The sequence below is a fragment of the Mchenga conophoros genome, linkage group LG3 (genome assembly GCF_057382185.1).
Source record: "Mchenga conophoros isolate Kocher_MC1m ecotype Shallow Benthic linkage group LG3, M_conophoros_male_GT1.1, whole genome shotgun sequence".
Taxonomy (NCBI): Eukaryota; Metazoa; Chordata; class Actinopteri; order Cichliformes; family Cichlidae; genus Mchenga; species Mchenga conophoros.
The window spans coordinates 39,097,524-39,111,724 of NC_140528.1; the positions used below are offsets into that span (position 1 = coordinate 39,097,524).

The following is a 14,201-nucleotide window of genomic DNA, read 5'->3' on the forward strand; positions in this document are numbered from 1 at the left end:
GACGGTGAGACGAGGGAGGCCGTGTTCAGGTGTGGAGTGGGACGGGACTGTGCGGCGACGCGCTGTCAGGAGGAGACAGGTCTGCGATAGGAGCCCCCTCCCTGGTCTGTTGCTGACGAGTTTTACCATACTGGAAGAGAAGTTCCTCTCCTGTCTCTTTCATATAAGGACCATTCGCCCATGTGTGGCTGGACTGTGGGATTATGGGACTGTGGGAGAGTGGTTTTAGTATGTGGAAAACATGTTTTAGCCTTGTTTTAATGGTGTATAGTTATTTCTGCCGGCAGGGTTTTTAGCGGGTTGCAACACTACTTTTATTGTATACGGGGATTTTGGCTTGTATTTGGGGTTCTGACTGTGTTTTATCCTGAAAATAAATGGTGTGTTTGAGGCCAGCTTAGTTTCTGTGCCCTGAGCGCTGACCCGCTCACTCCCCTTTGCGCTTGTATGTATAAAGACGTGGTGGTGAAGATTTAGGTCTACCAGTCTTAGCGGCTATATACTTCACAGCAAAAGATGCAAACTCAGCAGCCTGCTACAAGTGCTTTAATCAGATACTGCAATACTGTCAAAGGAGGTAACACCTCATAGCGTTTTTTTAAAAGCCGAGAAATGCGCCGTATTTGATAGCTTGCTGAGACCTCACACCGTGTACATCTACTGCAGGTGTGGTGCCTGTTATCGGTCCCAGAATTAGCAACATCCCCCAAAAACACGAAGAGTAGAGTCCTGGCCCCTAGCCCTGCCATTGTAGCAGAAATGATGACGGATGAAGATGGCAGCAGCCGTTCTTCTCTGCGTGAGTAGCTTAATGTTGTTCATGTGTAATTCACGTTGAGTACGCTAACCATGTTATTACATTAATGCATGTAAGGTGAACTAGCAAACATCATCATAGCTACATGAGTATAATTCCCTCGAAGCACAGGCAGACGCAAGTGATTTTCTGTCACTGGTTTATTTGAAGACTTCTCTCCAAAGCTACCGTGAAAACTATACAGCATTAACAAAATAAAACTCGGCGTAAGACACAGCACTAAAAATAACACTGTACAACAAACACGATTGTGAGGAGAAAGTTGTTAGAAGGCAAAGAAACTTACAACTCAGATATCTATTTTTTACATGCACATGGGCGGTCACTGCTCAACCGATGTGACACAGAAAAACCGCCCAGGGCATTCAGAACATCCTTTAAACTTAAAGCAAGTTTCCACAGCAGTAGGAGTGGCATGTATGGAACTGATAATTTTTCCTTAAAAGGACAAAACCTTTCGCTTATCTGCTGAAAAAGGAGGTAACTTTGTATGTATAGAAATTCAGACATTCCCATAAAAGGAGAGAGAGAGAGAGAGAGAGAGAGAGAGAGAGAGAGCCAGCTTGTCTGTTAAAACAGGAGGTATGGTATGGTATGTCACCGCATTCCTCTACACATATGGCTTCAATCTCTCTTCCTGTGTTGGTTCCAATTCACAAGCTCTTCTTCCTTTAAATGAAGCTACAACTAAGCATAATCACAAAACTAAAAAATCTCTCATCAACGATAAATCAATAAATACCTCGTTGGCTGCATGCTGCAAAAAGGGAATTAGCTGCCATTCTTCTGAGGTTTCCTTTAACCGTTTAACTGTGTGGTACCTCACAGGGGTACCACAACAACATCATCCAGGTAGAAAACAGCATATGCAATTTGAGGAAGCAGCTACCGCTCCATGAGGTGCTGAAAAATGGCCGAGGCTTCAAATAAGCCAAACGGAAGTGTGACGAATTGGTACGAACCATACAGAGTGGAGAAGGCCGTTTTTGTCTTTGGACTCTGCAGACAAGGGAATCTGCCAGTAAGCGTTGGTTAAATCCAGCATCATAAAATAAGACAAGCAGTGCTTAACCAGTCCAGGTCAACTCAGGCATTGGACAAGCATCAAACCATGAGACCTTGTTCACTTTCTGATAATCATCACCAATGTTCCCTCTAAACTGCGCGTGTGCTCAATTGCACACTGCTGGCACGGTGTCTGTGCAGAAAAAATCTGTGTTGCACATAAAATTAAATTCTAACCGGAATTGAAATTAAAGTAAATACGTTAACAATTCTGTTTTGCAGTGTTAGTCAGTAAGTGACTGGCTGCTCCAGTATGGGATTAGAACAATGGCACCTCATCCCATAGTCCAGCCAATCACGTGATTCAAATTCGTATATGCGCAGCTAATTAACGTCGTTGACAGGCTATGACAGCGTCCTTATGTGCCGACACCGGTGTTTTAGCTAGCAAAGTGGCGTGGCTAATGTGGAGTGAAGCCACGTTAATGAACACATGTACAACCATTGGAGATGTGAGCAGGACAGATGGAACAAGTGACGTAAAAAGAGTGGACTTTATACCAGTTTTCAAATTGTGTTGATAGGCCACATAAAAAACAGAGTTGTGTTTAAAAAAAAACCTCCAGTGTTTGGTTTTCTTCCAGAATATTGTTGTTTATATTTACTGGGGGAAGAAATGGTAAAAACGGCATTTTATAAAGAAAACGTTATAAAACACTCTCCGCCTGTGAGCAAAGACAAAACCAAAACACCCCACCCTTTCCCATTGGTCAAAAAATGTACCATGCCGATCAATCAAAACATGGCATTTGGTTGTTAAGAAACAGAAGTTGTTAAGAAGAGGAAAATTTAGGCGTGACGGCAGTGTTTTGAGATGTGAGAGATTTGCAACGTTTAGCGCAAATCTTGTGTAGTTAGTGTGTAGTGTAGTCAATAGTTTTGTTGTGTGTGTCAGAACAATGAGGCGGCTGCTAAATGTTACGGGAGTGATACATCTCCTGTTGTCAGGCCTGCAGGTATCAGGCTTTTGATGTTCTCCTTTATCTCATAGTGGACAGAAATTATTTTTTGGAGAGGCACAAATAATTTGTGTGGCATCAGATTTGATGCAGAACACCTGATTGTTCTGTAAATAGTTTGAAATGTTTAAGAAAAATCCCTTAGCAGCATTTTTAGGTAAACAGCTGCAAAAATCTTTGTTGTTTGCAATACTCAGTAACTTTTTTGAAGAAGTAACTATATAATTAATTGCCCAGCATTGGTCTTTATATATTGTATTTTGCAGAGAGAGTCATAAAGTTTCAAAGTGGTGCTCCATGAGAGTCCTGTAGACGAGACGCAGCACGATCCTGCATTGCAACTGCAAACCGCTGTTGCAATGCAGGAACATCTGCTTTATTGGAATGTGTGAGATGTTAACCACAATGACTCTTAAAAACACTGTCTCAAAGCTTCATGCCAACAGCATGTTTTTAAGAAAAATCAAACAAATTTTCCTTCAAGATCATTTTAGAGTTTTTAATTAGCTGCAGGATCCTTCTTCAGTGTGAGTGGAGAACAGCCAAGTCGCCTCCTGTGATAAACCTCCACATGTACCACTGAAAACAGTTAAATTAGTTTGAATCGGAAATAATGGGTCAAACTACTTGTTCTGAGACCATTTCTTTATTTTTCACACCAAACTGTTTAATAAGATAAACTCTACACAGACTTCATCAAATATAACTAACACTTTAACATTATCAGGATTTCATAATACAAACTTCAAATCAACAAGAAAACAGCTGCAAACATGTGGATCAAAATTCATTAAAAAAACAACATGTGGACTTCAAGGACTAAATACACTAAAGTGAAAGGAGGAGCAAAAAATAGAGGTTTAACAGAATTTGAATTAAGTAAAAGTAGTCACCTGTGATCTTTAAAATGGTTCTGATGTGTGCTGCTGTTTTTAACTTTCAACATTTCTTTGCTGCCACTGTGAATAAGATTGTGTTCTTTGCCTAATTGAATAAAGGTTACACAGCCTCACTGGTTCATCTTCTGGTACAAACTGGTATTACATGGAAGTACAGCCCAAAACCAGTTTAGCTTGAGTTTCTTTTTTTCTGGACATAACGTCACGGCAGGTGTTTTTTCAAAGCTGGTGGACAGATTTAGTTCATTTTGGAGGCTTTAAGAGCAACTGCTGTGAAAATATTTGTAGTTTTGGGAGAAAATGATTTAAGAGAAGATTTTACCACAGCAAAAGATTAAATATGAATGAAGGATTGAAATTGCATATGCATATGTGGCAGGACGAGGTAGAAATAAAGAAAATACTCTTTGCAGTTTTAAAAAGACAACGCTACCCTGGGAATTTCACCCAGAGAATACTGAAAGTAACACTAAATCACCAGGAAGGCACTTAGGTTCGCTATACTCAGTCCAGAGACGAGGTTCAATGAGAAACAAATTGACAATTTATTAATAATTATTTAAAACACCATATAAAAGCACAATCATAAATATTCAAGTACAAATATGCTTAAAAAGGTATTCAGAGCTGAGGCTTACCAGTGGAGGGGCAGGGATGCCACACACAAACTAAAGAAAGAAAACACACCCAAAAAACAAGTGCAGCACACGATCACACACTCACACTAATAAACTAAACAAGGCAGGTGTGTGCACTCAAGGGATCCCACCACCAAGGCACCCTAGTCTCCTCCACGTCGGCACTCCGCATCTGAATAAAAGAAACAAAGAAAATTTTAATATATTACAACAAACTAATGTGTAGCGCCGGGGGATAACCCAACTGCAGGACCACACTGGTGATCTACAGCTAGAAAAAGGGCCTCCCACCAGTGGTGTAACAAAAATCCAAACTACAAATCAAAAACAATAAAACAACATACAATCTGGATAAAACTCTAAAATCTGGAGCAAACGGAATCGCCGTACTGCTCCAATTTGCCGTCCACACGACGAAAAGTTAACAGTCAATCAATATGCACGGCAGCTGACTCCGATAACCGGCATGCATATGGCCGTTGTCCACGCCGACATCCACTGTAAAAGCTGACAGCAGCAGGGAAAGAAATCTCGCAACGGGAACAGACGGTAAAAGTACAGCAAGGCAAAGCAGCAGCACTTCAGTTCGCGTAGCTTGGCGCAAAACTAAGGCCCACACTTCCTGCGAAGCATAATAAATAATTACTATAAAAGAACAATAGAAGGCACAGAGCGTAACAAAAGTTGATTACGTACCAAGTAAGCCGTGTCAAAGAACGTAAGCAGAATAGCTCAGAGGAGGCTTCTATAGCTACGACCAGCCGCGATGGAGGCTTCAGAAGAATAACCCGCAAATGATCTCTACCACACCAAAGGGAAGTCAGGTGACCAAAAAGGAGATCACAGGCAAGCGACGCAGGGACACTCAAATGGCCACTATTTATACCAGCGCCCCCTAATGTGCCAGGCTGAAAGTGGGTTGGACCGAGGGATAACATTCATCCTGCCACACATATCTATACATGCAGCTTCCTAAATGTATAATTCAGGATTATTCACTGCAGGTCCAGAAATCAGAGCTACCTCATCAGATCCAAGTGTGACATCAGCTGACACTCTTTACAGGAGATTCCATCTGAACTCTGTGGAGCCTGATCTCAAAGTTTTTAAGTCTGACCCTGAAACCAGAAGAGGATCTTTCTCTCTCTTCAGATTCATTGTGATCCAGTGATTTCAGTCCTGCATGATCAGGCTGATGTTTGCACAGAGCAGATAATGAAGTGAAGGTTTTTGCACATTGGTAACAGTGAAACAGTTTATTTACAGTGTGGGATCGTTTGTGTTCGGAGTATGAACTGAGATTCCTGAAACTCTTGTCACACTGGTCACAGCTGAAGTTCACTTCCATGTGTGTTCGTTCATGTTTGTTACAATGACCTGATCGTGAGAAGCTTTTGTCACAGTGTCTGCACTTGTATGGTGTCTCTCCTGCAGTGGTGAAGGATGACCCACACTGGTCACAGATGTGCTTTTTGACCACACTGTGGAAGAGGTCATGTATTTTTAATGTACTTGGTGTGTGGAAGCCTCTCCCACATTCTTTGCAGTAGTTCATTTTGTCTCCAGTGTGTCTACGTTGATGTGCTTTTAGGTCCCGTTCGTGATTGGATTCGTGATTCCCCAAAGGTTCAAAGAGAAACGCTTTCCCACCACCACAGTGACGACAGGGTTGAGAAATGGATCCATGTTCTTTGCTCCACTTCTAAACAAAGACATTGTAAATCAGGGAATTCCTTCAATGTTTTTATCCTGAACGTCGCCTGAAATAAAAAGCATCTCTGCCAACGTCCAATTACATTTTACTGTTTACATTACAACACTCAGCTTACTGAATGAAAATGAGTCTTCATTGTTCAAAACAGTTCATTCAGTATAACTCCATAAGTTTACTGATCAGACTTTTTCCAAACAATCAGGTTAAAATTACAAGATAAAAAATAAATACATCCTCACAGTAACTGCACTTCTAGAGTTACTTTCTGGTGTGGATCTGTTGGTGTTTTTTCAGCTGATTTGGAGCTTTAAAAGTCTTCTCACACAGGTCACATTTATAAGGTCTCTCCTCAGAGAGTTGTTGTAGCTGTGCATCGGTTGTAGACAGTTTCCCACACTGATCACAGCAGGAAACATCAATTCCAGTGTGAATCCGTAGGTGAATATTTTGGTACTGTTTGTCACTGAAACTTTTTCTAAAAAAGTCGCAGCTGTACGCCTTAATTCCAGAGTGGGTAACTAGATGCCTGTGTAAGTCGCTATTTAGAGCAAAAGCCTTACCACACAATTCACAGTTGTGTGCTTTAAATCAACTGTGGATGAGTTGGTGTCTTTTTAAGGTTCCAGCCTCGGTAAAAGACTTTCCACACAACTCACAGCTGTACGCTTTAACGCCACTGTGGATGAGTTGGTGTCTTTTTAAGTTTCCAACCTGGGTAAAAGACTTTCCACACAACTCACAGCTGTAAGGTTTAAATCCACTGTGGATGAGTTGGTGTGTTTTTAAGTTTCCACCCCCGGTAAAAGACTTTCCACACAAGTCACAGCTGTAAGGTTTAAATCCACTGTGGATGAGTTGGTGTGTTTTTAAGTGTCCAGCCTCGGTAAAAGACTTTCCACACAAGTCACAGATGTAAGGTTTAAATCCACTGTGGATGAGTTGGTGTCTTTTCAAGCTTCCAGCCAGGGTAAAAGACTTTCCACACAAGTCACAGCTGTAAGGTTTAACTCCACTGTGGATGAGTTGGTGTTTTTTCAAGTCTCCAGCCCGGGTAAAAGACTTTCCACACAACTCACAGCTGTAAGGTTTAACTCCACTGTGGATGAGTTGGTGTTTTTTCAAGCTTCCAGCCTCGGTAAAAGACTTTCCACACAAGTCACAGCTGTAAGGTTTAACTCCACTGTGGATGAGTTGGTGTTTTTTCAAGCGTCCAGCCCGGGTAAAAGACTTTCCACACAAGTCACAGCTGTAAGGTTTAACTCCACTGTGGAAGAGTTGGTGGGTTTTTAACCTTCCAGCCCGGGTAAAAGACTTTCCACACAAGTCACAGCTGTAAGGTTTAACTCCACTGTGGATGAGTTGGTGTGTTTTTAAGTTTCCAGCCTGGGTAAAAGACTTTCCACACAAGTCACAGCTGTAAAGTTTAACTCCACTGTGGATGAGTTGGTGTCTTTTCAAGCTTCCAGCCTCGGTAAAAGACTTTCCACACAAGTCACAGCTGTAAGGTTTAACTCCACTGTGGATGAGTTGGTGTTTTTTCAAGTCTCCAGCCCAGGTAAAAGACTTTCCACAGAAGTTACAGCTGTAAGGTTTAACTCCACTGTGGATGAGTTGGTGTCTTTTCAAGCTTCCAGCCAGGGTAAAAGACTTTCCACACAAGTCACAGCTGTAAGGTTTAACTCCACTGTGGATAAGTTGGTGTTTTTTCAAGTTTCCAGCCCAGGTAAAAGACTTTCCACAGAAGTCACAGCTGTAAGGTTTAACTCCACTGTGGATGAATTGGTGTTTTTTCAAGTGTCCAGCCTCGGTAAAAGACTTTCCACACAAGTCACAGCTGTAAGGTTTAACTCCACTGTGGATGAGTTGGTGTTTTTTCAAGCTTCCAGCCTCGGTAAAAGACTTTCCACACAAGTCACAGCTGTACGCTTTAACTCCACTGTGGAAGAGTTGGTGAGTTTTTAAGCTTCCAGCCAGGGTAAAAGACTTTCCACACAAGTCACAGCTGTAAGGTTTAACTCCACTGTGGATGAGTTGGTGTCTTTTTAAGTCTCCAGCCTGGGTAAAAGACTTTCCACACTCATCACAGCTGTAGGTTTTCTCTCCTTTTCTTCTGTGAGGTTTGTCGGCCTCCTGAGAGCGCTGACTTCTCGCTCCATGTTGGTCCTGCAGTGACAGAGATACAAACAGAGGCAGTGAGTGAAATGCAGTCGTGGAACAAACTGAAACTCCCTCCATTGGTGGAATCAAACATGTCAACAAACACATTGTAGGTGTGTTTCCACCACCTTCTGGTGGCAGTATCACATTACAATGATGTGCTACAATGAGAGTTGTAATGAAAATGACATTATTGAAGAAATATTGATCAGCAGAGAAAATCTTTTACGCATAAGAAATTTCAAGTTCAACTGATGATATTGTTGTTTCAATGTATGCTTATAAAAAAAGATCTTTGTATTTTCTTGTAACTTCTGTGGTTTCTGATTCGAATGTAGAGTCTGTATATATGGATGAGCTGTCATGGTCTCCGTGCCTGCCCGGTCGGCCCCACAAGGCTACAATTGCTGTTGCTGTTTTCTCCCTCTCTGCCTGGGCGGAGCTCACTGTGGGCTCCTGCCCTTGGCCCACACACACACCTGACAACACTCACCCATCATCACCGGGAGCACTATTTTAGGCTGAAACACAGATCCTCTCGTTGCTGGATGATTGTACCCCTAACGTTAGTGTTCTCACAGCTCTTGTGCTTCATATCCGTGACTTGTGATTTGTTGGTGACCTGCCTTCTCGTCTGCTTCAGATCTCCCCCCCCCCCCCGGACCTGCGACCTCCCTGCTACGGGAAAGTGTGTGAGTGTGAGCGGAGAAGACGTGAGCGAGTTACCCTGTGATTCCCCCCGGAGTTTTTGGATCCCTTCACTGTACATTTATTGCACTGCACTGTAAATAAACCACACCTTGGAGATACCTTACCGCTCTGCGTTGAATCCCTGTACCAGATCGTGACATGAGCCCAGGATGCAAAAGATAAAGCTGCTGTTATCATGTTTTTAAAAACACACCAGCTTTCAGTAATATTGTAACTAGGGATGCAACGACACCCATTTTTCCAAACCGATACGATACCGATACTTGGATCTGAGTACTTGCAGATATTGAGTACAAAAACCGATACTTCTACCACACACAAGTTAAACTTAACCAGTAGTAAAGAAACGACCCCAGGCAACTCTTTAACACAAACGAAACGTTTACTGAACACATCACAACACATCCCTTTTTTAAACTCAAATAATATTCCAATTCCTTAACCAAATGAAATACACTGTACTGTATAAATGAAATAATTCCCTTTCAAATTATATTACACAACCCAACTCATGTTATCACCTTTTGGTAAGTGACTCACTAATATACACTCCAAAACACGTTATATAAATCCACTAAACACACAATATTCACACATGGGCCCCACACACACTCACATTCACACTTGTTGCAGGCCTGTTTGCTGCTCACGCCAGACGATGGAGAAAAATCCTCTTCTCCCCAGTAAGAGCACAAAAGTCTGACTTACAGTTCCGTTGCTCGGTAGGTCACCGTTCACCAGTCCCACACTAAATCCACTCCACGGTGGTGCGACCGTTGAAACAAAAAGTCACTTCACCCACACTCTGTTGTGAAGCTCTCACACGGTTAGCTTTCTAGTCACACACTCTTTTGTGCTAGTTAACCTCAGTAAAACTAGCCGAGTCTCTCACTTTGGTTCAGCTAACCTCGTGCATCTCTCTATGCCGTTCTCTTCTCCTCCTCCATTGCAACAGATACACAGGTCCCGTTTTATGATACCTTCATGGGCCTCCAGAAAATTAGAACTCTGAACAATATTTAAACTCCATTCAGAGTTACATACCATAAAATAATACTTTATGATTAACATAACAGTTTGATTGCTCTAATTACCTGTATTTACCTTGTGACATATTACAGGGCAAATTACATTCTGGGTACAGTTACATCACATAACATCAACTGTGAACACCTTATGTTACCGTGGCATTTAAGTCCATGGGAATTATGAGTATCTACTCCCAAATTCCCATCCGGGCTACATTATTATCGGTTCATGGTATCGCTTAACTTTTACGAGTATGAGTACACACACATTTTACAGTATCGGCCCCGATACCAGTATCGGTGCATCCCTAATTGTAACTGTGATATTTTTCTCACCTTTTGTGTTGAAGTCATTGATTGTTTCCTCCGTAGTGACTGAGCTGAGTCCAAATGGATGAAATTGTTCCTCCGTTGCACCACCAGACTCTTCTCCTCCTGTTAATCACCTGGGGGACACACACACAGCAGGACTTGTAAAAAGAGTTTTGATAAACACAATGCTGGACAGCAATGCTGTCATGTACACAAATATTATATATATATATATATATATATATATATATATATTAGAGCAGGGCGATATGGCCAAAAATATTTATCACGATATATATTTGAAAATTTGCGATAACGATATAACCGACGATATAATTGATGCGAGACAAAATACAACTCCACAATATTACTAGCGCAAAAAGACAACCTTCCATTTATTTTCACTTAAACAAGAAGCTGGTTTTTATGTACATTAAAGCTTTATAAAAATGTAACAGTGCAAATGCAAATTCCTTGCTGAAAGTTTAACCAAAAGGCATTTCCAGTAGAAATGGGCTGACATATCCTGAGCATAACCATGTATAATATCCACTGAAGTTAAAAAGAGGTGCTTTGCAACATTAAACTGCAGTGTGCAGTACGCATTTTTCGGACCATAAGGTGCACGGGATTATAAGGCACATTAAGCGAAACAAAGCAGTCAGATAAATCAAACTTTATTAAACTCATTCTTCTTGCTTCCTCCACTTCTGTACCATTGATTCATTAATGTTGAATTCTCTGGCAGCTGCTCTATTCCCATGTTGTTGCAGTATATTAATGACTAACCTCGTATTGTGGATGGATTATCTCAGTTGTTCTCCTGACTGAAGTTTGGTACGTTTACAGTATCCTGCCATGCGATTGCATTTGTCTCTAACCATGAAGAACCTTCACGTTAACTTTTATAAGTGGAAAAGTGTTAGTGTTCGTCCTCCAGCTTCACTGTTTATGTTATGCTAACATAGCTGTGTCGCTAGCGATCACGTAGCACATCATTATATACCAGCTAGCCCAACTTCAGTAACCCTACAAACGTCAATGCTGTTTAGTTTCCTGTCTTCATTTATGTTGGAAGTGATAGCAGAGCTGTACGTTTGATTTTTTTCAGAAATCTCTCCGTCAGAACGTGCTATATCATGCTTAGGTAACTAGCGAAACGAGCGAGCTAACTTCCGCTAGCTTCCTGCTAACTTCTAACTCCGTTAAATGTAATAACTTTTGTTTTCATGGATGCCTGGAAGTTAAACTTTATAGTTACACCTGGTAAAGCAGCAATGCTGATCGTTTTATTAAAGATGAAAGAATTTAGACAGTTTTTAACTCTAAGTGATGCTGCAGTGTTGTTTGACCTGAAGCATACGGAGTTTAGGACCCAGATTACTCCCAGATTTAAGAGCATCTTAGTCCGACAAATATGACAATAACGACGGCCGCTTGCATGTTCTGCAAAAAAATGTGCTTTGTTGTGTATCTGACGGACAAACACCAAACCAGTTCCACATCACTGAAGTTGCACCATTTTTACAAACCAATTCTGGTTCATCTGTTTCACTCAACACTCGGCCATGTGCGTATGAAAACAAAGGCACTGCGCATGCGCGTTTTACTCCCATTCTATCGCGATATTTCATTTTCCTATCGTTGCCTAACATTATACCGGTATTACCGTGAATGGTATAATATGGCCCAGCCCTAATATATATATATATAGCTAGGCGAGTGGCTCCAGCAGATCCCAGGAACAACATCGGAGATCTCTGTCCAGAAGAGCGCAGTCCTGGGAACAGCTAAGATACTGCGCAGGACCCTCAAGCTCCCAGGCCTCTGGTAGAGGACCCGAGCTTGAAGGATAAACCGCCCGCAGGGGCGTGCTGGGTGTTATATATATATATATATATATACACACACATAGTGGGGCAAAAAAGTATTTAGTCAGCCACTGATTGTGCAAGTTCCCCCACTTAAAATGATGACAGAGGTCAGTAATTTGCACCAGAGGTACACTTCAACTGTGAGAGACAGAATGTGAAAAAAAAATCCATGAATTCACATGGTAGGATTTGTAAAGAATTTATTCGTAAATCAGGGTGGAAAATAAGTATTTGGTCACCTCAAACAAGGAAAATCTCTGGCTCTCACAGACCTGTAACGTCTTCTGTAAGAAGCTTTTCTGTCCCCCACTCGTTACCTGTATGAATGGCACCTGTTTGAACTCATCATCTGTATAAAAGACACCTGTCCACAGCCTCAAACAGTCAGACTCCAAACTCCGCCATGGCCAAGACCAAAGAGCTTTCGAAGGACACCAGGAAAAGTATTGTAGACCTGCACCAGACTGGGAAGAGTGAATCTTCAATAGGCAAGCAGCTTGGTGTGAAAAAATCAACTGTGGGAGCAATCATCAGAAAATGGAAGACATACAAGACCACTGATAATCTCCCTCGATCTGGGGCTCCACGCAAGATCTCATCCCGTGGGGTCAAAATGATCATGAGAACGGTGAGCAAAGATCCCAGAACCACACGGGGGGACCTGGTGAATGACCTTCAGAGAGCTGGGACCAAAGTAACAAAGGTCACCATCAGTAACACACTACAACGGCAGGGAATCAAATCCCGCAGTGCCAGACGTGTTCCGCTGCTGAAGCCAGTGCATGTCCAGGCCCGTCTGAAGTTTGCCAGAGAGCACATGGATGATACAGCAGAGGATTGGGAGAATGTCATGTGGTCAGATGAAACCAAAGTAGAACTTTTTGGTATAAACTCAACTCGTCGTGTTTGGAGGAAGAAGAATACTGAGTTGCATCCCAAGAACACCATACCTACTGTGAAGCATGGGGGTGGAAACATCATGCTATGGGGCTGTTTTTCTGCCAAGGGGACAGGACGACTGATCCGTGTTAAGGACAGAATGAATGGGGCCATGTATCGTGAGATTTTGAGCCAAAACCTCCTTCCATCAGTGAGAACTTTGAAGATGAAACGAGGCTGGGTCTTCCAACATGACAATGATCCAAAACACACCGCCCGGGCAACAAAGGAGTGGCTCCGTAAGAAGCATTTGAAAGTCCTGGAGTGGCTTAGCCAGTCTCCAGGCCTCAACTTAAGTGGGGGAACTTGCACAATCGGTGGCTGACTAAATACTTTTTTGCCCCACTTGTTACGTTTCGGTGTGTCAGTGTTTTGTTTTTGGCGTGACTGTTATGCGTTTCCTGTTTTACTTTGAAAGTCTGTGTTATCTTAGTCTTTTCAGTTTAGGTTTCCCTGTCTCGTCAGTTCTGAGTTGCCCCAGCTGTGTTTCCCTCCTGTGGTCCATTTCCTGATTGCTCCCTCTATGTATTTAAACCCTGTGTTTCAGTGTGTCATGGTCGCGATCTCCCCCGTGTTGTAAATAGTTTGGTGTTTTGTTGTAAATAAATAGTCTGTTGTAAATAGTTGTGAATGGGTTTGTTAATACTTTCGTCATGGGATATTTTCGTTTTGGGATTTTGGTGGAGAGCCTTCGTGGTTTTATTTTCCTTATCTTTGTTTTTCTACGTTGCACCCTGGTTGCCTAGGCCGGGGTGTAACATATGGGGGCTCGTCCGGGATCGCTGGAGGGTCCGAAGGAGGGACAGCTTCGGCCTTCTGTCTTCGCTGGAGGGTCCGAGGACCGCTTCAGTCTCCGTCTGTCTTCGCTGGAGGATCCGAGGGACCGCTCCAGCCTTCATCCGCCTTCGCTGGAGGATCCGAGGGACCGCTCCGGCCTTCTGCAGCTGGTGGGCTGCGTGTCCGTGTGTGCAGCTGGTGGGCTGCGTCCGTGTGTGCGGCTGGTGGGCTGCGTGTCCGTGTGTGCGGCTGGTGGGCTGCGTGTCCGTGTGTGCAGCTGGTGGGCTGCGTTTCCATGTGTGCAGCTGGTG

At 42.6% G+C, this 14,201-nt stretch overlaps 2 protein-coding genes across 2 annotated transcripts in view; both read right to left on the reverse strand.

Moving 5' to 3' along the window:
- Positions 1-3,468: 3,468 nt before the first annotated feature.
- LOC146578565 (uncharacterized) lies at positions 3,469-6,228 on the reverse strand. The gene is made up of 2 exons (XM_085267823.1): positions 6,208-6,228; positions 3,469-6,080 (listed from the first exon to the last, which is right to left on the reverse strand). Exons 1-2 carry the CDS (start codon positions 6,226-6,228, stop codon positions 5,424-5,426), a joined length of 678 nt encoding a protein of 225 aa, XP_085123949.1. The 3' UTR covers positions 3,469-5,423.
- The window catches only part of LOC146578566 (uncharacterized), a 15,243-nt gene continuing 7,117 nt past the window's right edge, over positions 6,076-14,201 (reverse strand). The window contains exons 2-3 of the mRNA XM_085268673.1: positions 10,325-10,434; positions 6,076-8,255 (exon numbers count right to left, since the gene is read on the reverse strand). Of these exons, the coding sequence (XP_085124799.1) occupies positions 6,681-8,255; positions 10,325-10,342 (1,593 nt within the window). The 5' untranslated portion in view covers positions 10,343-10,434 and the 3' untranslated portion in view covers positions 6,076-6,680. The remainder of the gene's footprint in view (positions 8,256-10,324; positions 10,435-14,201) is intronic.

Bases quoted from the DNA above. Each gene is read 5' to 3' on its own strand.
- LOC146578565 (XM_085267823.1), bottom strand. From the start codon at position 6,228: ATGAAGACTCATTTTCATTCA. The intron at 6,081-6,207 runs GTAAGCTGAGTG...GTCTTTGTTTAG, and splicing joins TGAAGACTCATTTTCATTCA to AAGTGGAGCAAAGAACATGG.